Source organism: Cynoglossus semilaevis, chromosome 2, assembly GCF_000523025.1.
Source record: "Cynoglossus semilaevis isolate Cse_v1.0 chromosome 2, Cse_v1.0, whole genome shotgun sequence".
Taxonomy (NCBI): domain Eukaryota; kingdom Metazoa; phylum Chordata; class Actinopteri; order Pleuronectiformes; family Cynoglossidae; genus Cynoglossus; species Cynoglossus semilaevis.
This window is the reverse complement of record NC_024308.1, coordinates 18,778,433-18,801,880: the sequence shown is the minus strand read 5'-3', so window position 1 is coordinate 18,801,880 and position 23,448 is coordinate 18,778,433. Positions and strand designations below refer to the sequence as shown.

General features: G+C 39.3%; 2 protein-coding genes across 2 annotated transcripts; one reads left to right on the top strand and one right to left on the bottom strand.

The window, feature by feature from the left end:
• The first annotated feature begins 7,278 nt into the window (after positions 1-7,278).
• jun (Jun proto-oncogene, AP-1 transcription factor subunit) lies at positions 7,279-9,328 on the top strand. Its single transcript, XM_025052424.1, has 2 exons — positions 7,279-7,449; positions 7,629-9,328. The coding sequence occupies exon 2, from the start codon at positions 7,639-7,641 to the stop codon at positions 8,617-8,619; it is 981 nt and encodes a 326-aa protein (XP_024908192.1). The 5' UTR covers positions 7,279-7,449; positions 7,629-7,638; the 3' UTR covers positions 8,620-9,328.
• Positions 9,329-13,638: 4,310 nt separating this feature from the next.
• On the bottom strand, positions 13,639-23,435 carry il12rb2 (interleukin 12 receptor, beta 2a). Its single transcript, XM_008307207.3, has 16 exons — positions 23,099-23,435; positions 22,788-22,974; positions 22,381-22,641; positions 21,759-21,882; positions 21,494-21,678; positions 20,440-20,582; positions 19,803-19,947; positions 18,310-18,383; positions 17,353-17,563; positions 17,025-17,204; positions 16,849-16,950; positions 16,428-16,574; positions 15,726-15,857; positions 15,095-15,191; positions 14,633-14,720; positions 13,639-14,374 (listed from the first exon to the last, which is right to left on the bottom strand). Exons 2-16 carry the CDS (start codon positions 22,846-22,848, stop codon positions 14,072-14,074), a joined length of 2,253 nt encoding a protein of 750 aa, XP_008305429.2. The 5' UTR covers positions 22,849-22,974; positions 23,099-23,435; the 3' UTR covers positions 13,639-14,071.
• Positions 23,436-23,448: the final 13 nt, after the last annotated feature.

The window sequence follows — 23,448 nt, the reverse complement described above, 5'->3', positions numbered from 1 at the left end:
AGGTCTGTGGAACGTTCTTCAGGTCAGGTGTCATGTGGTAAGTGCAGGGAGTACTGGTTATAAGACACCATTTGTTCACCATTTGGAGTTCACGGATTGACAATAATGAATGTATAATATTAATAATATAGAATAAAATATATAAAATAATAATAATAATAATAATAATAATAATAATAATAATAATAATAATAATAATAATAATAATAATAATAATAATAATAATAATAATAATAATAATAATAATAATAATAATAATAATAATAATAATAATAATAATAATAATAATAATAATAATAATAATAATAATAATAATAATAATAATAATAATAATAATAATAATAATAATAATAATAATAATAATAATAATAATAATAATAATAATAATAATAATAATAATAATAATAATAATAATAATAATAATAATAATAATAATAATAATAATAATAATAATAATATATTTACATAGAATATTTTAAGTGTTTCGCTGCATCAGGGGTGGTAGAGTGTACTAATAGCTGCCCTGAAAGCAGTTTTAATGACACAGATACTCCAGATTTGCATCAGTGCCAAGTCACAGTTTGTGTTCCTGCTGTTAAACAGAACCACTTGTCCCAACCCATGCGTTTAACAAGGAAACAAAGAATCCATTTATCTAGACGCAGAAAAGAAAAAAAGGAGGGGAGGGTGTGTGAGAGAGAGATTGAGAAACAGAGAGCGTGAGTGTGAGTGTGTCTGGGGCAGGGAGGAGGGGTGCATGGGTGGATAAAGGAAAAAAGAAAGAGGAGAGAAAGACATCTGACAGAAGAAGTTTCCAAAACAGCAGCTCCTGGAATGTTGGTAGAAGGTGCCACATTGCTCCAAATATTTGTTGCTTGGTTGGCTTGGCAACAAGACAATCAGCATTTTTGTTAGCAAATCCACGATTATAAGCAGAGCACTCGGGAGGGGAAACTGACTGACGATTAGAGCCAATACGGAAGCAAGTAATAAAATAAATGAAGACAATGAGATGAAAAATGATTGACGAACACCTTCGTTGTCTTTGACGTTTGGACACCACGCTAATGCTTTAGCGCAAGTGGATAAAGCGTGTTACTTAAACTGTTTACTTAGCATTGCGAAACAGAGAGGTACATGTTCCATCGCTCACTCACACACACAAACTAGAAACCCACACACACTGGAGTTTTGCTGGAAAACAATACAAAGTGCTGTCAGTTAACTATGTATTCCTGCTTCCTCTCCGTGGCCTCGCCCAACCTAGCACTGAACAAGTACACTCATAAATCTGTGTGTAGGCTAGGTGTACACACACATGTTCACACAAATATATATCTATATGTTATATATGTATAAATACATATATAACCATATACACATACACATATATACATGCAGTATATATTTTAGATAGATAGATAGACAGATAATCCATATAAATGCACTTTTTATAGATAGTCCTATAGAAAACAAATGTAAATACTGCACTTCGTTTTTTACGAGAAACAATATTATATTTTACAACCTTTCAGCAGTCACTTATAGGTCTATAGGCTTTACAGGAGTAGGGCCAAGACAAACACTGGCTGTAGAACTTGATATTATTTTACATTGTGCATTGACTAGTGCGCACGGGGACACGCGGCGCAGATTAATATGTCGTCACGTGACGCTATACATGGACGACAGCTTTGTTTACATTTGCCAGATTCACTTCACTGCCTTTCGTGTTTGTTTTTTCCCTTCATTATGTCTCTTTAAGCATGAATCAGACTCTCTCTCTAATGTTTTATGTCCTAGATTATGATGTGACATTGGAACTAACTTGTCAGTTCTGAATTACTGCGAAAATCAAGTTACGGTATGTTGAACATTAGGAATGGAACTCTGACGCAAGTCGAGGACCCCTGTTCTTGTAAGTGACACACATGAGCCAATCAGGATTTGAAAAACAAACAACAATGTTTTTCATTTAGTTATTACAGTATAACATGGTAGAAAACTGCTAGAAAACTGCCAGAGAAGCATCTGAGCTTTCTACTCCTACAACCATAACACCACAACACTATTGATATGTGATCAGGTTTCATAGATGTCTCAGAGGAGGGTGGTGGTAATGTGTTCACGTGTGTGTGTGTGTTTTTGTGTCTGTGCTCATTTTTGTCAGTGTGTGTACGTGTGGTTGCGCAGTGCAGAAGTTGTGGCATTTGCTTTTTGCAGTTGCAGTGGTCTCGTGTTTCATAGGAACACAGTCCGCCAGATCAAGTTTAACCGTACTTATTTTATATTCGATAAAACTTTGGTATAATTTAGGTTAAATATTCACATGGTCTGAGTCATACTCTCCCTTATCTCTCTCTCTCTCTGTCGTTCGATGCAAAATAAAACAACTTATAATGTGCGTTTTCCTTCGACTACAGTCTAAAACCGCCGTTCGAATTTAAAAATCACTCCGAGTCCGATCAGATTCTGACCCCTCCCACCACACCTACCCCCTCCTCCTTCTTCTGCCCGTATTTTTATTGCCTCTGAAAGCAAGCTAAAATAACTGCACGAGTAAACCCACACTGACAACCTCAACGTCATATTAACATAAACAGCATAAACACACACACGGCGCGCGCGCACGCACACACACACAAAACATATGTGGTTTGTGTGGAGGTCCCCCTAAGTTGCAGAGGTAAATGGAGTGGAACAGGTTAGCCATGGTTCTGTGTCGTGTCCCACCTGTACAAACACTGCTTGATCATTGCAGAAATACACCCAAAGAAAAGACACACACACACCTACAAACACACACACACAAATAGAACTCCATCTGGTCTCAGGCAATGGTGGGTTTTAATAGCTATCGATCATTTTCCCTAGTGACACACTCGCCTCCCTGTTACAGAGGCAGCTGAGGTCTCAACTCAACCCCGCCCCCCTCGGCCCCTCCGAGCACCATCCAGCCACTCGCACAAACACAGACACACACACAAACACGCAAATACAAACCGTGTGCACACCCTTTTAATGCAGTGTCAAAAAGCCCATTTACTTACTTAGCCCGTGCATGTTTGTGCTTCTGTGTGTCCCTCACTACACGCGTGTGTCAAAAAAAGAGAAGCGAACAGAGAGCCCTGCTGTTGCTCATTTGCTAGATGAGGTTATTTAATTTACATAAAGAGGCACAGACTCACTTTCTGAAATTAAATTACTTCTAGGCAACAAATAAAAAAGGCGTGTAGACACGCTCCCGCAACATACAAATCCTTGTCTGTGTCACCCTTCAGGTGGACTTGTTTTTTTTTTTGTTTTTTTACAAAGACAAACTAAAGTCAATGAAACTGCAGTGTGTTTGACACGACCCAATGATGTCATATTACACCTGCCTGAGTGACTTACAACGAGCAGTAAGGGTCAAAACCACGGCGGGATAATCGATGTCCCATATGATTCTGAACCAGGGAGTTGGCAACATTTAATTGTCTTTTGTGACTGAGGATACTGGAGAATCGCAGTTCATTTTACGGGCAAACTGATTAAATCACCGTCCAAAAAGACACAGTCTGTGGGACATCAAACACTCCGGCAACTGGAGAAAGCCAGGACAATGTGACATCACGATGACAAATGCAGTCTGTCAGAGTGTGTGTGTGTGTGTGAGGGGGGGGAGCGGGGGGGCAGAGAGGGTAGAGGGCACACCCACTTCATGTTGAAAATAAAAGATGTAGAGCAGCAAGAAAAACAAAAGACAAAAGAAGAATAGTTTTCCTTAAAGGTTTGGGTTTGGTTTTGTGAAAAGAATACGAAAATATACAAATTATTGTTTATTTCTGAACCCAATTGCAGGTTACTTTTAGTATTTTTTTCTTTTACTTTACACAGTACATAGTATAATCCATATAGAATCATCCGATTCAATACATTTCTAAGTCTCACAGCACTCACTTTCCATACAACCTTACCACACCACATTTTCTAAATGTGTTTGTTAAGTTGTCCAGTGTTAAGCAACACAGTTACTGTTGTAACTGTTGACATGAACAAAGACTAATTACAAATTACTAGTAAGTGTGCAAGCTTACCGGCCAGTTCAACACAGAACTTAAGTCACTTTTTTTTCCTCACCAACAACTGAAGAAGTCATTGTTTTCACTCTCTGTCTCACTGTCTGTAACTACCTATCTATTCACAGTGTGACCGAAACCTTTTGCATTCGGTTCTTTCAGAAGTTTCACTTTATCGTTGTCTTTTTTACATTTTCACTATAAATAGTGTGCGCTGTGGGACTTTGCCAAGAGAAGCTACTAAAACAACATCTTAGAGCCAAGAAGAGACAAAGAGAGAGACAGAGAGAGAGAGTGATGGAAGCAAAATTTAGAGGGGGTGTAATGAGTCTTGAACCCCTTTAGGGAAACATCACAGAAGTGGATGGATGGTGAGTCTCATAAACTTTGATCCCTCAACCTCTTTTTATTTTCTTTATTTCTACTATCATGGATTTAAAGGATTTTTTTATGTTTTTGGTTCTCTAATGTTTCACTTAGCCTGCTCTGCCTGATATGGATTATCAGTATTTTATTTTTTAAGTCCATTGCATATCTTCTGATTTTAAATTGTAAAGTTAAAATTGTGTTTTAAAATTTAAATGTCCCCGTTGACCTGGAAAATGGATTGGAGGTGGAGTAAACGGGACCATTAATTTCAAATGCCTTGTTAACAGCTTAACTAAATATACTTTAAAATGTATAGTATGAGACTTGTTAAAATGAGTCTCATTACTGGTACAAGCATTAAATATAGTGAACTGCTATTCACTGCGCGACCTGAGATGGCCTCGGTTTGGAAAAACAATCATGTAGCTTTGAAAGTGAAGCCAAGTAAATAGCGGTGAACAACCAGGGTCTGGATGTTTCAAAGAAAACAGAAGAAATCGGTTTCTCGTATTCAAAAGTTTAATAATGGCAAAAACATGCCATTATTAAACGTTTTATAAATCGCCAGCTATTTTGGAGGACATCAGACGGGAAAACATAAAATTCCTTGGTTCACTGACACCTGGATTCAGGGGAAGGTTGTGAACCTCCATACGTACCGTAGATGTATAACATGTGGTACTGGTGAAGTCAGTACTCTCCAGTTTTACAGGGGACTATGTTTGTAGTGGGAAATTTGTGATTATTTGTTATTTCTTGGTACTACAACGTACATAGGTAACACCGAATAACCCCGAGCAGACAAAAACTGTAACAGCAAATCCCAACCTCAAGTTGTTCGCAGTAAAGTTCTTCTTGGTTAATATTCCCATACATTCTCACCTTATAGTACTTTTGGCAAAGTACTATAAGGTGGTTACCCTATTAAACTTTATGCATGATGGAAAGGAAAAAATGAAGGGCCAATTCATGCAGTATTCTAACCATGGTAAAACATTTAAGTGGTTCTCTGAGGAGCACAATTTAAACGTATATAAAATATTATTTCACAAAGTTCGACTTTTGGAGAGTTTTATATGGTTTTATTAGGTTGGTGAAACAAAAACGCTTTCCCACAGCGTACACGAATAATAATGTGTTTTGTTTGTGCATGTGATTCTGTCCATCGTTAAAATACTTTTTTTTTTTAAATTAACCCTTATCTTTAACTACTTAATTGATATGATTACCAAGTTAAGAAAATAAATAGCAACAGTCAATTAATTACATTAATTTCTAATAAAATACATTAATCCCCTTAGTTGACAAATACAGAAGTACATAAAGTAATTTTATCTAATACAGTTATGTAAAAGGCAACTTTTACCAAGACAGTTCATTTGTCCTTTACTTAACTGCTTCTGATACAGTAAGGCAACATAAGTGGCCATAAAAAATCAGACTTTTTTTTATGATCTGGTTAAGCTTTTCTGAGCCAGCAAGCACCAGAGAGCTGATCTATCTGTCACACATGGGGGGCATATTTAGTTATGGTGTACAGGAGATTGTTGGCAGTAAAGCTGGCTCGGCAGACGATGACCCAGACACTGGGAGTGTGGAGACTGGAGGGGAACCTTTAAGACACACCAGTTAACCTTGTGCCATTAAACCCACCATGAATTCTAACCAGAGGCCAGGGGACAATGGACTGAACTACACTAATTACAGAACCTGACAAGGATAGTAGGAAATATGCTTGGTCTTTACGAGGACGAACAGGCAGTCTGCAGCTCTTTCATGAACAATTTGTAGGTGCTGCAATTAAAAAAAAAAAAGTCTTAAATGCAGGTTTGCCGATGTGTGTTTTTTTTTGCACTAGTAAAAGTAAAATGGTCTATTAAATCTGTCTCCTAATGACTGAATTAATGCTCAGATCCTTATAAATCTGAACGAAAGACTGCTTTACTGTCGTTATTGCATTGTGAGTCAATAAGTTGGACTTGACACTGTTCTTTGGATAATTAAAAGTCATTTCTTTTCACTGTGAACGCTTGAATTTGGGAAATAATATTACTTGTTTACATATGTTGTTTTTTAAACGTCTTTCGTTTACTTTTTTAATTCTGTGCGGTTGATTCCACAGAGACAAGAGCATACACTTAGATGTAGACAATGTGGAACAGTAAACGTACTAACCTGTATTATCTATCTTATAGTCCATTTTCTACCTCTTAATCCGATAAAGGATCTGGGGGGCTCTAGTTAATCCCAGTTGATGAAAGATGTGCACACTTTTAAGAGATTAACACCCACTTACAGGTTTTCGTTTAAAGACAATTATACATTCAATTTTAAATATCAATAATTTACACAATAACAGTTATTTTAATAGTTGACCATGTGGTGCCTGACTGGAATTGCTAGTTAAACGTTTAGTCAAAATTCTGTCAGTCAACCCTTCTTTGCCACGTTGCAAAATTATCTCCAAGACAAGAACTTTAAATAACATCTCAAGTAAATATTGAAAGAGTAGAATTACTGTTATAAAATAAATTTAATACAAAAACAAATCCGACTGACATAGTGAACACTGGGCTCTCCCGCCACTTACTGTACAGAGCGGGTAACCAGATATTCAAAAACAATACGTCATCCCATAATGCAGCGCGCTTCGCTCTGCTGTCAAGATGACGTCATCCCACAATCCACCGCGAGACTTAGAATCTTCTGGGTGGTCGACGTTGGAAGGCAAGGGGGCGCGTCTTATCTAGACTCTAGACACGCCCTTTGTGCGCGACACGCCCTCCAGCCAATGGGAGAGCCCTGTCATGACATCATGGTTATTTTTAGAGAGGCAGCGGCAGCAGATAAGGTTTGCCTGCACGTTACTCCGCTCAGCCAATACACATCCAGGCGATAGTGAGGAGAGGAACAGCGGACGCGCTCTGTGCTGTTCTCTGACTGGAAAACTTTTCTCTAAGACTTTGTGACTCAAAGCGTCACAAATACTCTGGGAAGCAGCAGCCGTCGGCACCTGACAGACGTAAGTCCTGATTCCTGTGTCAACACCATTGCTGACAGGAGTTTGGAAGTTGTTTAGTAGAAAAAGTCTTTTGGAAACCAATATTTTTCTCTCATCTTATAAAAGAGGAAGAAGACAAGTGACAAAAAGTTGCTTTCTACAAAACAAGACACTTAAGTTGCTTTTTTATTTTTGGGAAGTTTCTCTTCTATGTATGCCAAGATGGAAACTACTTTCTATGAAGACTCACTCAACGCTTTCTCCCAGCACGAAAACACCGGCTACGGATACAGCGACGCCAAAGCTCTGAAACACAACATGACGCTGAACCTGTCCGATCCGTCCGGAACTTTGAAACCTCATCTGCGGGCCAAGGCGAGCGACATCCTTACATCCCCCGACGTGGGCTTACTGAAGTTGGCTTCTCCTGAGCTGGAGCGGCTTATCATCCAGTCCAGCAACGGACTCATCACCACAACGCCGACACCGACCCAGTTCGTGTGTCCTAGAAACGTCACGGATGAGCAGGAGGGCTTCGCTGAGGGGTTTGTGCGAGCTCTGGCCGAGCTCCACCACCAGCACATGCCGGCCCAGCCTAATGTCAGTGTCACCTCCGCCCCGCAGACCACTGTCAACAGTGCGTTGCCGCCTATCTCCTCTGTCGCGGGAGCCACTGTTTACAACAACAACGGCGCTCTGCGTTCCGATTCACCTGTTTATGAGGATCTTAACGCCTTCAACACAGCAAACACCACAGCCTCGGCTCAAAATTACACCACCTCAGCCCCAACTATGTCCTTCACCGCTGCGCCACAACTACCCATCTACGGTCAGCCCTCCTCTGCCCAGCATCCGCGGCTCACCACGCTCAAAGAGGAGCCCCAAACTGTGCCCGAAATGCCGGGGGAGACCCCACCACTCTCCCCGATTGACATGGAAAGCCAAGAGCGCATCAAGGCGGAGAGAAAGAGGATGCGTAACCGTATCGCCGCGTCTAAGTGCCGCAAAAGGAAGCTGGAGAGAATTTCGAGGCTGGAGGATAAAGTGAAGAACCTCAAGTCCCAGAACTCGGAACTTGCGTCCACCGCCAACATGCTACGTGAGCAGGTGGCACAACTTAAGCAGAAAGTGATGAACCACGTCAACAGCGGTTGCCAGCTCATGTTGACCCAGCAGCTCCAGACTTTCTGAAGAGGCAGAAGCAGCGGTGGAGACGAGAGAGTACAGACTGTGGTTGAATGAAACGGACTCTTCCTGTAAAGGTGGTCAGCTGCGTCTCCAGAAATCGTGAGGGGAATTGAGGATGATGCGGCGCCGCAAAGGTTGGACCCGCTAAAGTTTCTGTGTGCGACGCGCAGCCCAGCGGCGCGTCCCGCAAAGAAAGGCGTGGGACAGTCCTACAGTGGCCATGAACCAGAGGGGGCATGGCAATATGCAGGATGGCTTTCTGTTTTTGTTTCGTGCTGTTCACAGAACTGGACTGGACTGACCTTTTCTTGATTTACACCCAGCTCTGCACGGACCTTCTCATGGCTACCAAATGAGAATATTCAGTATTAAACGATGTGAAAACCTGAGATAGCCACAACGGCCTGACAACATGGGCGGGTTGGCCATTTCTTTCGGGCTGGAAAGTTGTAACCAAAGCCGCCTGACTTTGACTTTCAGTACCAAGTACTTTTCTTTTCTTTATTGTGAGAAAATAAGTTGGAAAAGCATCAAGATTTACTTGTTTTTCTAACGTAATGGGGTTTCACTCATTGTTATATGTACATAAGATCAACTTTGAGTACTTATGTTTACCATTTGTAACAATACTGTAAGATTTTTTTATGTTGTGTATTCTGAGCACTTCAGAAACTAATATTATATTTAAAAATATTAAAGCATATAAAACCAACATTGTCTCTGTTTCTTGTAAGTCTGTGACAGAAAGAAGTGGGTGTGCCATGTCAGCTGCACAAACAATGAAACATGTTGCAACATGTTGCAAAAGCAGGTAGTATCCAGTACCTCAAGGTAAATTCCATTAGTGCTTATATTGATTGCACCTCAGTGGTTGTCTTAGAGCTGACATATAAGGCTACTCTTTGGGAAATGGGGGATATTTCAGTAAATTGAAATCAAGAGTTGGACTTCCTGAATCATATTATGCAATGCTACATATTACTTCTACACATTACACAAACTATTGCCCTCAACTCTACACAGTGTATACCAATACAAAGTCTGTTAAAACAAACTAAATTTAACATAACAAGAAAAGGTTTTAAGATAAAATACATTGCTGAAGAAAAGTGTGACCAATAGGAAATTTCAGTATTGCACAGTTCTGTAATTCAACATAACTTCCTTTCTTATTGTTAAAAGTGGAAGTCCCAATAAGAAAACAAAAATGTTTCACCTGTTTTAACTATTAGTGCCTATTTCTTTGTTAATTTTAATTTTTTATATATCTTAAGGAAAATATTACATTTCAATTTTATAATACAATTTTAAACATGCATTATCAGTGTGGTATCTCCCAAAAAAAGCATCTACGAAAACTAGGTATCAAAATGTTATGACATATTTTTGCAACAGTGTTAATTTAGATTACCTATTATATAAACTTGGTCACAGTAATACAAAAGCAGTCATAATTGGATGAGGTACATATATAGGAAACATTGCATACATTAAAAATGGTTTGCAAACGCCAAAAGTGATCTTCATGGTAACTTCTATCACTTACTACTATTTCTTAAAACCATTTTTTACATTATTATTATTGTTAATAATAATAATAATAATAATAATAAACATACATAATAATAATTTTAAATTGCATTTATATACACAGACACTGAAATGAGAAAGTTAAAAAAACGGACTTTCAATTATTTATGACACAACAATGTAAAACCATAGAAACGCCAAAAACACACACATTAAGTACAGTGCGTGTGTATTTCAAATTCAACACTAGAGGGAAACACAGGCTAAGTTACCCGTTATATGAAAGTCGATTGCGCCCCATTGCACCACTCATTGTCTCGCCACATCATGACCACAAAATGTAAAATTTTAAAATTTAGAGTACATAAATATTTAAATTAAACTGCAGCGTACTCGGGTCAATTTCGAAACTTTTGTAATATATTATCGCTGATTTGATTGTTACTTTATCAAAAAATCGCTTTTAATCTAATGTGATGTTGATTCAGCTTATCCAACGTAATACATAATAAACCACCACGTTGATAAAAAGAATATATCTCTAATAATCAAAGTCTAAGACAATTAAAATATATAATTACAAAAACTCATAGTGTTAAGGTATATCTGGAATACTTCCATGCGTAAAAATGTGCGTAAATAAATACATCATTTAATTGACAAAATTCGCTTTAAAGTTGTGATCCCTCAAACCTGGAGACGCATGACATCATTCCGGAACGCGGAGTCCTTCCCTTCCATATTAGGAAAGAGCAACATTGGGAAGACCTACGTCAGCGCAGAGGAGGCGTGTTTTAACGGAAAGTGAATCGACTGTGTCAACTACACAATAAGCCGATTCCTGGGAAGTCAGGCGGCAAATGAACCAATCATCAGTCTGTATCCACGTCCCTAGAGTGCTCCACGTCCTTACTGGATTGTCCGAAAACAAGATCTGAATAAATATAACGCCAATCTACTATTTGTTAATGTACCAAACAACTGTAAAGGAATTTTTGAAAAAAAAAAAAAAACTATGAAATTCTAATAAAATGTGGCTGGACTTTTTAGTCTAATCCAAAAAAAAAAAAAGAAAAAAGGAAAAGAAAGAAAAGGTCAGAACCTACTATTAATGTTGAGATTTAATCCAATCAGCAATCTAGAAGGTCAACAGTTAGTGACCTGCATCTTATAGAGTCTTTTATGGGTCATTACTTCTTTTCATTTATAAAAGGTAGTTAGCACAGATAATTATGATAATAAGCTAATGTTATTACGTACTGTCTTGACTACCAACCTGTGATCAAAGTCTCGCAAAGAACAGGTGGAGTCCTATAGATTTATAAAATCTATAAGACTTTATAGCTCTGCTAAGGTTCTGGACATCCTGGAGGCCAGAGGTGAACAAGTGTGTCGAAAGTTGAGAACTGCGCCTGATCCTAATCAGTGGAATACTGATTATGTGAATGACCATATGAAGAACAAGGAGGCAGCTGATTGGGGTTTTTTTTTAAATAGAAAATGAGGGAGAAGCCAAAATAGAAGCAGAAAGATACAAAAAGGTTTAAAGTATTTTTGATTTAGAAGAAACTAAGGTTGGCACTGAGTGTGAACACAAGACTGGTTCAAACTGAAAAAGTAGGAGCAAGAGCAGCAGACTGTACAACAGAAAACCTAATTCACATGATTGCCACAGATGGGAAACTTGTACTGTTGGAGGAACTACTGGAACACACCAACATCAACGTGTCAGCTCGTCCAATGAGAATCATGGCTCAAAACAACAAAACTCATAACCATAAGTCACATCTGTAAAGCACCATGGAATTCCTTTCACACTACCAACTCTATCAACACTGTTTGGTAATCACCATAACCACTATATGACACAAAATGTAAATTAATTAAAGATTTAACAGCTTGAAAACACTCATGCTGGACGCTTAGTATATTGACATCAACTATTAGGATAACCACAACTCACATATATTAAGGGGTTCTTGAAAACTTCTTTGTTTGTTTGTGTTTTATTACTGTCAGCCTGAGGTTCCACTGGAACCGACTGTCACCCAGGCAGTATATAGGGGGTACATTTCAAAAATTACCATGGGACCTACTGTACCAGATGCCCAGCAACAACACTTACCATCGCCTCGTCTGTGTTCGTGACGTCCTCCGAAAAAGTACCGAGCTGGGAGAATTTCACCGTGTCCTCCAGGGGCTCTGTCTGGTTGATGGCCGGTTCCAGTGGTACCTCAGGCTGACGGATTTAAAACAAGCCACAGAAAGTCTCACAATTTAACAACCTCCAACCTCCTGGCTAACATTAGCCCATGTTAGCATGCGAGATACTATCAATTAGCCAGTTCATGTTAGCGCTCGTTCTACACAGCTTTGCTTTATTTAAGTTGTCTATAGTTATTGCTATCAGTGCTAGCACGCTAACCAAACCGATAAGCCGATAGGGGCATACGAAGCTAACTAACCGTAAAAACATACCTCTATGTCCAAGAAGTTCCCAACAGCAATTAAACTCTCCTTTAGCCTAAGTCCGTAATCCTTGGTCAAGTGTGAAAATGTCCGGGCGGGAAAAAATAACATCTTCTCAAAACACTGTGGTAAAGGGGTATGACGTCAAGCTCCGAGGTTGCCAGTTTCACTAATGTCACCCAGGTACATCTTACTTGTATAAATCAATTAATACATTGAGTGACGTTTGTAGTGAATATTACTTTATATTACTTTTCCAACCCTCAGAATGAACCAGAATTCATCGAATGAATTTGAAAGAAATATTTCAGCTGATTCCATTTGCAAATGTCAAAAGGAATTTTTTAATTCTTACTTCGTCAGATTGTACGAACTCAAAGGACTTGAATTCATAAACCAAGAAGCCTGCTCATCACATTAACTGTATAAAGAGATGTGTTGTTAATCAACACTTTATTGTGTTTGTGTGTTATTTTTATTCAATCACCTCAGGATGTAGAGTGGGACCAGTTGACTTCCCTGTACTAGACATTTAATGTTAAAGATCCTGGCAGGACATATGGCTTTTTCAATGGCTAGTTTTTAAGTTAATATGTAAACAACACAAAGATTAAGCCACACAGCTGTACAAAAAATACATTTAAACTAGTAGATCTGCATACAACCCCAAGTACTTACCATTAAATTCCATTTAATAAGCCCGGTCATCTTGCTGTGAAAGAATTAGAGTGATTTATGCTTTATGGACATCATCCTGGACAACACAGAATATCCATTGCCTTTACATGATGTTGTCCTATATTTGATGTATTCCTGTATAAATTATGATCAATTAGTGTGTCTGTTGTAATTCTAAAAGAAAGGAAAATTATAATGCCTGAAACATGAATGTACAATTTAAACCAAACATGATTGTCTAGTGCAGTGGTTCCCAAAAAGGGGGTCGGCCTCCATAGAGGGCGTGTAGGTACTACAGGGGCCAAATACATTTCTATTTCAATCTTGCCTTTTTTGGTCTATAGAGGAATAACTGCACTGATATGTGAATTTATTAATATATAAATGAATTTGTTTAGTCCAATGAGACTATGAGTTTTGTAGGACTTACAGTGTCTAAAATCAACACTTGGCACTACAGAGAATGTTTGGGAACCACTGGTCTTGTGTGAGGCAGCTGTGTAAGTCACATGTAAACTTTTGGAGGTAGTGGGTGTGGTATCTAAAAGACGCTGATACATCTGACGTTAACAGTCTTCTTCAACAAACCTATCTTTTGTTTGAGCTAGTTGTTCTGAAAAAAGTCACTACAAAAGTCAATTTTGACCGTATCCAGAGTTAAATGTCCTCCCCCTATGCCCATGGGTTCCATGCACATGTTAAGACTGGGGAAGAAATTCAGCATTTCTTCATCCTCTCTGTGACTCCACTCCTCCTCCTCCTCCTCTTCCTCCTCCGTTTATCCCAGACCCTGTGTGGAGATGTAGTCCACGGTGGTGTTTGTTTCCAGAGACGTCTGTGTATGGTCGGAGCTGTCTGATTCATGTGAAAAACTTTTGATGTACGTAGTCACAGGGTACAGCAGCGCAGATGATTCTCTGCGTTGGCCGAGCCTCATGTGCGAAGGCTTTTGTGAGAAGGCATTTGTGGAGTTGCAGATGTTGCTGCTCTGATCAGAAAGCTCCACGATATCAACCAGGTCCGGATCCGGTTCTCCCTGGCTTACGCTGGAGCTCATTTGTAGCTGTAGCTTTATTGTACCCTGTTCAGTTAAAAAAAATATACATTTATATTTGTCTGTTTCAATCCCTGCAGTTAGATATACTTCATATTCCTGAGACTTGGAAGATCAGTGTGAGACTCATCAGTCAGACTTTGGACTTTTCATAATTACAATATACTGTATATGAAATGTCTTTCCTCTGATCTCTCAACTTGGAAGGAAAAACGAAAGACAGGCAAGAGTTTGTAAGCATAGTCATTTTTTTCAATAGTTGACAACTTTATATATTTGTTTTACCTTCTCACGGGTACACTCTTTAGCCCATTTGCTGTTTGCGGGATCTGGGATGACATCCAGCATGAGGCACTGAAAATACACCCAGAATCTGAGAAGAAAAAAAAAAGTTTAATATTGCAACAAGCTATCTCTGTGTGACTCATCTATGTGTGATTTTTAAAAAAAAACGAAATCATGTTTTATATTTATCATAAGGTTGTTGGTTATGTTGTCTTCAATAAAAGTTATAATAACATTGATCACAGAGTAGCTTTGACCACCAGGAAGTTGAAGCCTCCGCTGGATGAAATGGTATTTAAAGCTCCCAACTATATATTAGAGCGACAGTAAGTGAATGGACAGAAATATCACTGGATATACAGTACAGTCCATGTGTTTAAATGTGCTGACACAAAGCATTATGGACCTGGCGTAGTAACATCGTGACATCTCACTCAGGTTTGAGGTTATGTTTTCACTTACTTCTGCTTTACTGATGGAATCTGGTACAGGCAAAGCAAAAGCACCAAAACCAAACCGATACCACAGAACACGGAAATGAAGGATATTGAAGTTTCCTCTGCAAACAGAATAAAAGCAAATAGTTCAATGAAGATAACCCTTATGTAAGAATAATAATAATTTATAATCTTTATCATAAAGGTGTGTCTTTGTTCATTTCCGGCTTTGTTAATTTACGCCATTAGGTATTTACTACTGATAGTATTTCATAACTGTGTTTACAAAGGGGGAAGGGAAGTTCAATGTTTTTTGAGTTTTGGATCTTTCTTTAAAGTATGGCTAAGTATGGTAAGTTGTACCATCATTAAGAACAAGGAAGCACTAAAAGAAGCTAAGGTTGCCAAAGGAGTGACTGTGATCAACAAGCAAAGATCTCAGACATTAGAAGAAGTGGAAAGTGGAAGTTGCTACTGATTTGGATCAACGAAAAGCAGTTGTCCGGCGATAGTATTTCGGAGACAATTTGTGAGAAAGCGAAGTGAACATTGCGCAATCGCGACTCCTCAGCAGCAGTAAGGATGAATGAAATTGCTTTTCCTATTTATGGAGTCATTGTTAACTAAGGCATATTGCATTCATGTAAGGTGCCCACCTTGAACAAGGAACCTAAGTCCCTGACTCACTGGGCCTTCTCCTTCAGCAGTTGAGGCAGTCATCCAAAGGTTGTATTCAGACGGAGGCAGATCCTTGATTTTAAATCTTCGAGGTGATGTAGGTGTGGAGTCTGAAAAACCCCAGCAGAGGGCAACATTTCAGTTTATTTACTATTAACCAATGGCTAATTAAATGTCAGTGACGTGACAGTTTATGAATCTGTAAATCTTAGAATATGAATAAGATTCATACTTTGGCAAAAATCCGATGTGACGGTTTATGAATCTGTAAATCTTATAAGATTCATACTTTGGCAAAAATCCGTTTTTCTCAACCTTTAAAAGAAGACAAAATTTGTATCCCCCCAATTTTTCAATTATTCAAAGACTTTTGTTGTTAGAACTGTGTATATATCAAACATTTACCTATGTGAATTAATAATATTAATAATATTCAACAACTCCATTATCAATATTGCATATCAATTGGACGCATTGTCTTATTGGTTCTCATTTGGTTAAGAAATAAAATATAGCACCGTAGCACTACAGAACTTTGTCACCATAATTAATATACGGTATAACAGAGGTATACACTAACGTTTTGAATTTGATTTATATATTGAAACTGTTATGGAAAATTCTCAGCAGTTATTAACACACAAATACAAAACACACAAATATAACAAAACTCTTCTCACAGTTAAGCTGGTGTCCACTGCTGGTCTTTAAGTAGATGGTATATTTTGTGATGCAGCCTCCTCGCATGTCTCTGGGAAGCTCTGTCCACGACAGTTTCAACGTATGTCTGGTAATCTCCATCTGGACCGAAGGACCAACCTTTGGAACTAAAGAGAGCAAATGCAAAACAAATATTTTTTATTAAATAATAATAATTAAAAAAACATAAATAATAATAATAACTGAGTCCATTATTCATTCCACAATCTTTGCAACCCACTCAGAGGTGCCATTTGGAATATGTGGTTCCTCTGGGGTTCGAACCCAGGACACTTTGCGTGTCAGGCAGATACGAAAGGCAGGCATGCTAACTGCTACACCACAGAACCACGAACGACAAGCGAGTAAGAACGGCCACGGTGACGTTTCATGATCACTTACTTGACTCAGCTGCTGTGATGCCTCCAAATTCAGTCCTAGAGGCTGAGCTCTGGTTGAAGAACACATACAGTGCTCCCTTATAGCACACAAAGGGTTGAACACCTGCAGGAACAATTACAGTGGTGAACACTTGATATCATTTTACCACTTTAAATTGACTTCAAACACAGTCTCACCTGTGATGACTGCATGATTGGCCTCCCTGTTCAGTCTGGTCCATCTGAGCTCCTCCAGTTTCTGACCTTCAGGGTACCACTCCAGCACGAACCAAGAGTGCCGAGCTGCCATTTCGAGCATTCTCCAGGAGGTGGTGACATTTTGTTTTCCTGTTATTACTGTCACATCCTGAGAGGACTCTATTGAGTCATAGAGAGTGTGCATGAGTCACCGCTGGTGTAAAAGACTGAACACACACTTCACCAGACTGCTGACTCCATGTTTTACTAAAACACCTTTCAAGACTCAGCTTCCGCTCACCCAGACCTGCAGTTTTGTTGTTTTTACCTGTGATTTGTGGTGCTCTAACACTGGCAGGAGGTGATAATCCTTTGGAGTTGCGAGCCCACACTGTCACTTCACATTTGTCACAGGTGGTTGGCGAATACGTCCTGACATCACCGGGAACATTAATGACCTGCTCCGTTCCAGAGTCTGGACTGTAAACCCTGACTCTGTACTCTATGATCTTCCCTCTTGCACTGGACTTATCAGGTTGCTGCAATTTAGAAACAAAATTGCATTCAAAATGTGACTGGTGTTTCATCAGAAAAGACTTAAAATGTACAGCAAGAAGAGGGAGTGAGACATTGTTTCTTTTCAGCCACTCTTTTCTTGTAAACTGAAACTTTCGTGTCAGCAGACAGGTTTCACTTACCTTTCCCGGTTTGATTCTCTACCGTTGTGTAAGTGTGTGCTTCCTACCAGAAGTGGTCAAGAAATGACCTTTTAAGTCAGATGCGGTAGTGAAACATTTCAGTTCAGAATGTCTCACTGTGATCTCCGTAATGGAATCCTAACCCAAACCAAACATACGCTGAGAAGCATTTCCAACCTCAACCCTCATCTTTTTATCTTTTGTTTTACAGCTAAACCCTGAATCACGCACATGGTTGAGACTTTATCCCAACAGCAATAATTCACTGATAGAGATAAACATTAACTCCTCCTGACAACTCGAGTACAGTCATTGTCTAAGAGAATACATACATCCTCATTTTCACTATCAGAATAAACAGTAAGGCAGCATATAAATAAACAGCAGTAGTCAAATGGTTTCAAAAATGGTTTTGGTTAATTGACCTTGTAGCAACCTTTTAGCACCAGAGGATATGACACAAGTATAATCTACTAATGTCTACACAATGACGAAAGATGAAGTGTTTTGACTTGTCCTCAGAACAGAGAGACAAATACACCTGCACACACACTCAAGAAGGGGGAAAAAAACAAAACAAAACGTACCTTCCAGTAAACTCTTGGGGTTTTTGGAGCAGTTGCTGATTCAGCATACCACACGTCCAACCCTTCTGTAGGAGCTAAAACAACAAGAAACAATAAAGATCTCATTGGTCTTTTAGCTTCAGATATAAAGAACGACGTTATTTTATTTTAACAGCAGCAATATTGTTTTGTGTAAATATTTACATCAGAGTGCTGAGCAGATGTTTTAGGCAGGTGTACAGATTTACTGTTTCCCAACATTTAAGGAAAGTAGGAAAGCAAAGTGAACTCCTTGTCGTTGTGACATTGTGACACACACCACTGCACACAACCAAATGCGACCTCTGCATTTAACCCATCACCAAAGTGAACAGTGTGTGGGGACGGTGCCATGCTCAGAGCACCTCAGTGGTAACTTGGCAGCTGGTGGCTTCGAAACTGTAACATTCTGGACCCAAGACCTCTTTCTTAACCACTGAGCCACAACTGCCCCTGAGCAACTGTTTGTCTTTTTCCAAGTATTTAAAACAAATTTGGATCACCGCAAGTTGTTGCGACAACAGCGGCAGTGGTAACGGCTGCAGTGCGTGATGGGTGATATGTAATAAAAAGGCAGTGGAGGAAGTGCAATAAGGGGTGCCACCCTGTAATATTTATACCAGTTGTAGGAAGTTCTGCAACAGATGTGATGCACATCAGAGCAATACGGAATTTATGTCTAAACAATGACTTCAGGGCGAAAAAGATTGTGTGTTGTAATTGCAACCACATTTGAGGATTCTGATCAATTCCCGTTTACATGAGGTTCCTAAAGAAAATCACTGTCCAGGCATGAGTTTGCTGTCAAAATGAATGCTGGCCACAGAATGAAAAAAAAAACAATGTCTGATAAGGTTAAGGTTAATTAGTGGCCTTTTAAACATCAAAGAAGTGAGTGTTTGTTTACCAGTTGAAATCTATTCATGTTTCCGTTGCGAGCCATGACTGTTGTTTACAGCATGCAGCGCAGCTATTCTCCGACTGCGACCAACAGCCGTTTGTTACATTGTTCTATCAGACAAATGTGTGAAAACGCATTTAACACAATCATACCACACACGCCATTATCTTAAGATCTCCAGCCACTGACAAAAACCTTTCCTGTGTTTATTAATGATTGTACTGCATCAGTGTTGTTCACCCAGAAACACTACAAGCAAAATCTACTTGAAAAAAAAAAATCAAAAATCAAATGTTCATTCACTGCTTTGGTTTTTCAGAACACATAAACAAGGACTTAAAAGCTTAGAGGGATCTGGTATAAGCAGAATGATCACACATGGTCTGATACCATGAACAGATAAACGACCACAGAGATAAATGTCAACTCTTTCTGTGTGCCTTTCTTCAGACACAGACGCAACGTAATGCAGTAATTTAATTAAAAAAAAAAAAAAATGCCTTTCTTCAGACACAGACTCAACGTAATGCAGTAATTTAATAAAAAAAAAAAAAAAAAATCAGAAAAGACTTACGTTCCTCTTCAGTCCAGCTGGACACGTTTGTGCTCCACTCACTCCACCGTCCGGTGCTGAATTTGCATCGAGCTCTGAAATAGTACAGCGTGTAAGGCTCCAGAGAGGAAACTGATCGCTTCTGTAGTGTGCCTGTCACCATATCCTGTGGATAAAAATATATTTAGATATTTCATCCTTTGCATGTGGTAAAATGTATGCATACATTTTGCTGCTAATAGACAATTAATGACACAATCCAAACAACATGGGAGAGGAGAACTCTAGAGAAAGTTAGATGAAGTGGTAAAAGTTCTCTCCAGAACAGAGAGAGCAGTGATGGGTGCAGCCTTCATCTGACATTTCAGTGAAGGTATTAATAAAGGCTAGCAAAGAGGATAAAGATGGCTATGATCAACTTCCCATTTTTAGGAGGAGAGTACATAAGTATAGAGATACATAACACAACTAGAAAAAGAGAAGTGGTGCAGAGACAAGCTCTTCGGTGGAAGATGTTATCAGGACATACAAGAGGGCGAGGAAAGAACAGCTAAGATGCTAGGATGCTAGGAAAAGAAAAAAATTAGGAAACATTGCTGGTAGAGCAATGACGTTTATTTTATCGGGTTCTGTATATCTGAATTTCTGAATGTCCTACTTGGTCTTGATAAGATGTCCATGTCTCTTTTCCGTCGTTGTACTGTATCTCCAGGTGCTCGGTTAAAACACGCTGCTCTACTTCGATGATGCACCTCTGGGACGAGCACACGGGCTGCACAAGAACGGGAGCTGGTGGTGTGGCTGCGAAAAGACAGGATCTTTTTATTTGGATTTTATTTGCTCAAAAACCAACAATGTTATTATGGCAGGGAAACAGAAGAAATGAACGTAAGTCGCACTTTTTTTCATCCTTTGGATGGGTTTGCAACTTATACACATGTGCAACTTACATATTAAAATATATAATTTCACGTTTGTTATTTTCACACTGCCAGCCGCTAGAGGGCACTCTAAGCGTGTGTACCAGGATCTGTTACTCCTGTACCGCTGAAAATGTACATGTTCGTTATTTACACCCCAACAGCCGCTAGAGGGCACTGGTGCGACTTATACTAAGGAGCGACTTATAGTCCAGAAAATACAGTGGTGTAATAACTAATGTAAAACCGACAATCACCACATTATACACTGTGTCAGGCTTCATCGGTGCAGAAATGTTTAGGACTCTTGCCATAGAGAGAACACTCATCTGATCCCCAATCTTTCTGTTTGGAAATTAGAATTTCTCCAGCACAAAATTATACAGGATTAGGTTAAGGCGACCCTATGTCCAGTCACCGAGAATTCTATTGTGGTCGCCTGAATTAGTAATTCAAGTAATTGATCAAAAAATGACAGCTGCTAAAATGTCTGTGGGGTCACCAAAAATTTGTGATGTCAAAAAAGGGTCACAATTTTAGTTCAGGGGCCACATACAACATGAAGTGTTTGTGTATTTTCTTTACTTTCAAAATTCATTAAACGGGTCAGATTGAAACCCCAAGCGGGCTAGATGTTTGACAGCCCTGCTTTAAATGGATGAAGGCTTGTTTGTCTCTAGGGTACATAGCCTCATCCAGTGAATGCTAGGATTGACTGAACCCCCGAAAACCATTAAAAAGACTTTGAACATGAATCAATACAATGCAGACTGCCCAGAGCAGCCCTCTTACCAATGTCACTGAGTGAGTAGGTTTGAACAGAAGACACGGCTGTTCCTAGTGGGTTCTCGGTTTGTACCCACACATGGATCTGCTGGACAGATCTGGGTACAGTGACACTACAGGAGAGTGATTTGGATCCTCTCCTGAAGACGTTCTCCAGTTTACTAGTGTGATTTCCTGACACCGTCGTCAGCCTGAAACGTATCGTTGGTCAACATGAACAGATCACTCACAGCTGCGGCTTGTTTCGATAAAATGGCTTCCTACACCTCACCTTAGCTGTGAACTGTCCATCAGATGAGTTTCTCGTCCTCTCTCCCAGGTGCACCGCACGTCTCCACTCTCATTATTCATGACCTTGTAGATGCACAAAATCTTTCTAGGATCATCTGGTGGGTCTGGAGGACGAAGGCAGAAAGACAGAGAGGTTTTTCTTTTTTTTTTTTTTTTTACTCTAAATATAGCGTAAGTAAAAATCCATTTTCAGCTTTGATATAAATAAATCGTCTGTTCAGACTAATTTCTTTCAGTCTTTTTTTTTTTTATTTTTTACACCTTTCCGTTTAGGTGCTGAACTAAGTACTCATAAAAGTGGCTTCTCTTAACTTCTGTATATGAAACTGGTCTGTGGTCACAATAAGCAACGCTAAACTGTACTTACTTTTCACCGTATTAACAGCCTGCACTATGAATAGACGCAAAAGAGGAAGCAGCTTCTTTTCTTCGTACATCAAATGTTACATTAAAAAAAAGTTAAGGTCAATGGTAACCTAAACAAAACAATGTTGCTTTGGTTAAAGAGAAAGGACAACAACATGTTAAAAATATACACTTTTTAATGCAGTCACTCTAAACTTTATATAAATGTCCACAAAGACGTGAAACGTTTTACTTACAGCCAACTGAGATGTCCAGTCCACAGGGATCCAGTGAATGTTGGCAGTCACAGCTACAGCTGAAGGTTCTCTTTTCTGTGATGTTCACCACATTTATATACACAGTTGTTGAATTTACATCTCTGTGTTTCTGCTTCATGGGTGGCTGCCCGCTGTACATCAGTCTCTCACACTTGCAGTTAAAACTGCAGTAGACCTTGAAGTCAGAGTTTCTCTGTACCACAGCTCCAGCGCTGGACCAGATGACACAGGATTTTTCTCCTAAAATGAAAACATAACACCTTTAGTAAATGTAAATATCGAACTCTCTCTCTCTCAGCAGGTAAAAGCAGTTTGTTTTTCATCTACATTTATTACTACACAGACTATTCGTACAAAAGGACAGCAGTGAAGTATTCAGTTCTTACCTGTGCAAAGCTGGAGCAGCAGCAGTGTAACAGTGATGAAGATGGACCATGATGGAGACATGGTGATTCATCTGTTACTGTCTGTCCAATCCCCTCACATCACAGCAGGTGCTGGTACGTCCATCTTGAACCAGCAGTGCAGTAAGTGCAGCAAACACATGAGGTGGTCAAAGGAAGTGCTCATGTCCTGAAATACAAATCACACTTGTGTTAAACCAAGTTCCTTCTTTTGTTTTTGTTGCTGTGTTATTACAGTAAGTCACATGTACGTCCGTGTGTGGTAAATAACGTGGAGCGAGAGAGACACTCACCCATTCCACTCACAAAGACATCAGCGCATGGTGTCTCCGTTTGACATTCTACACCATCTGTCCTCACTTCAGTGTGTCCTGCCTTCTGAGGTAAAGAAGAATTGCACACACACACACACACAGACAGGAGCTGCTGCTGTGTGACTAGCTCCGCCTATGGTGAAACAAGTTCAGAGTAAATTCGACAGTTCACACAAGCACCCACCCACCCACACTTATATATACACACACAGACGCACACAAAAACAGACACAACAGACCTTTGTATGTCTATGGGAGAACATTTCTGTTTAAAAATAGGACTGTCTGAATTAAATCTGATGTTACATTCGGAAACATCACACCTGTGA

Coding starts and splice junctions, on each gene's coding strand:
- jun (XM_025052424.1), top strand. CDS start 7,639: ATGTATGCCAAGATGGAAACTACTTTCTATGAAGACTCACTCAACGCT.
- il12rb2 (XM_008307207.3), bottom strand. CDS start 22,848: ATGTCTCCATCATGGTCCATCTTCATCACTGTTACACTGCTGCTGCTC. Junction 21,679..21,758: donor ATGGACAGTTCACAGCTAAG/GTGAGGTGTAGG, acceptor GATACGTTTCAG/GCTGACGACGGTGTCAGGAA. Junction 14,721..15,094: donor ATTCCATCAGTAAAGCAGAA/GTAAGTGAAAAC, acceptor TTTTCTTCTCAG/ATTCTGGGTGTATTTTCAGT.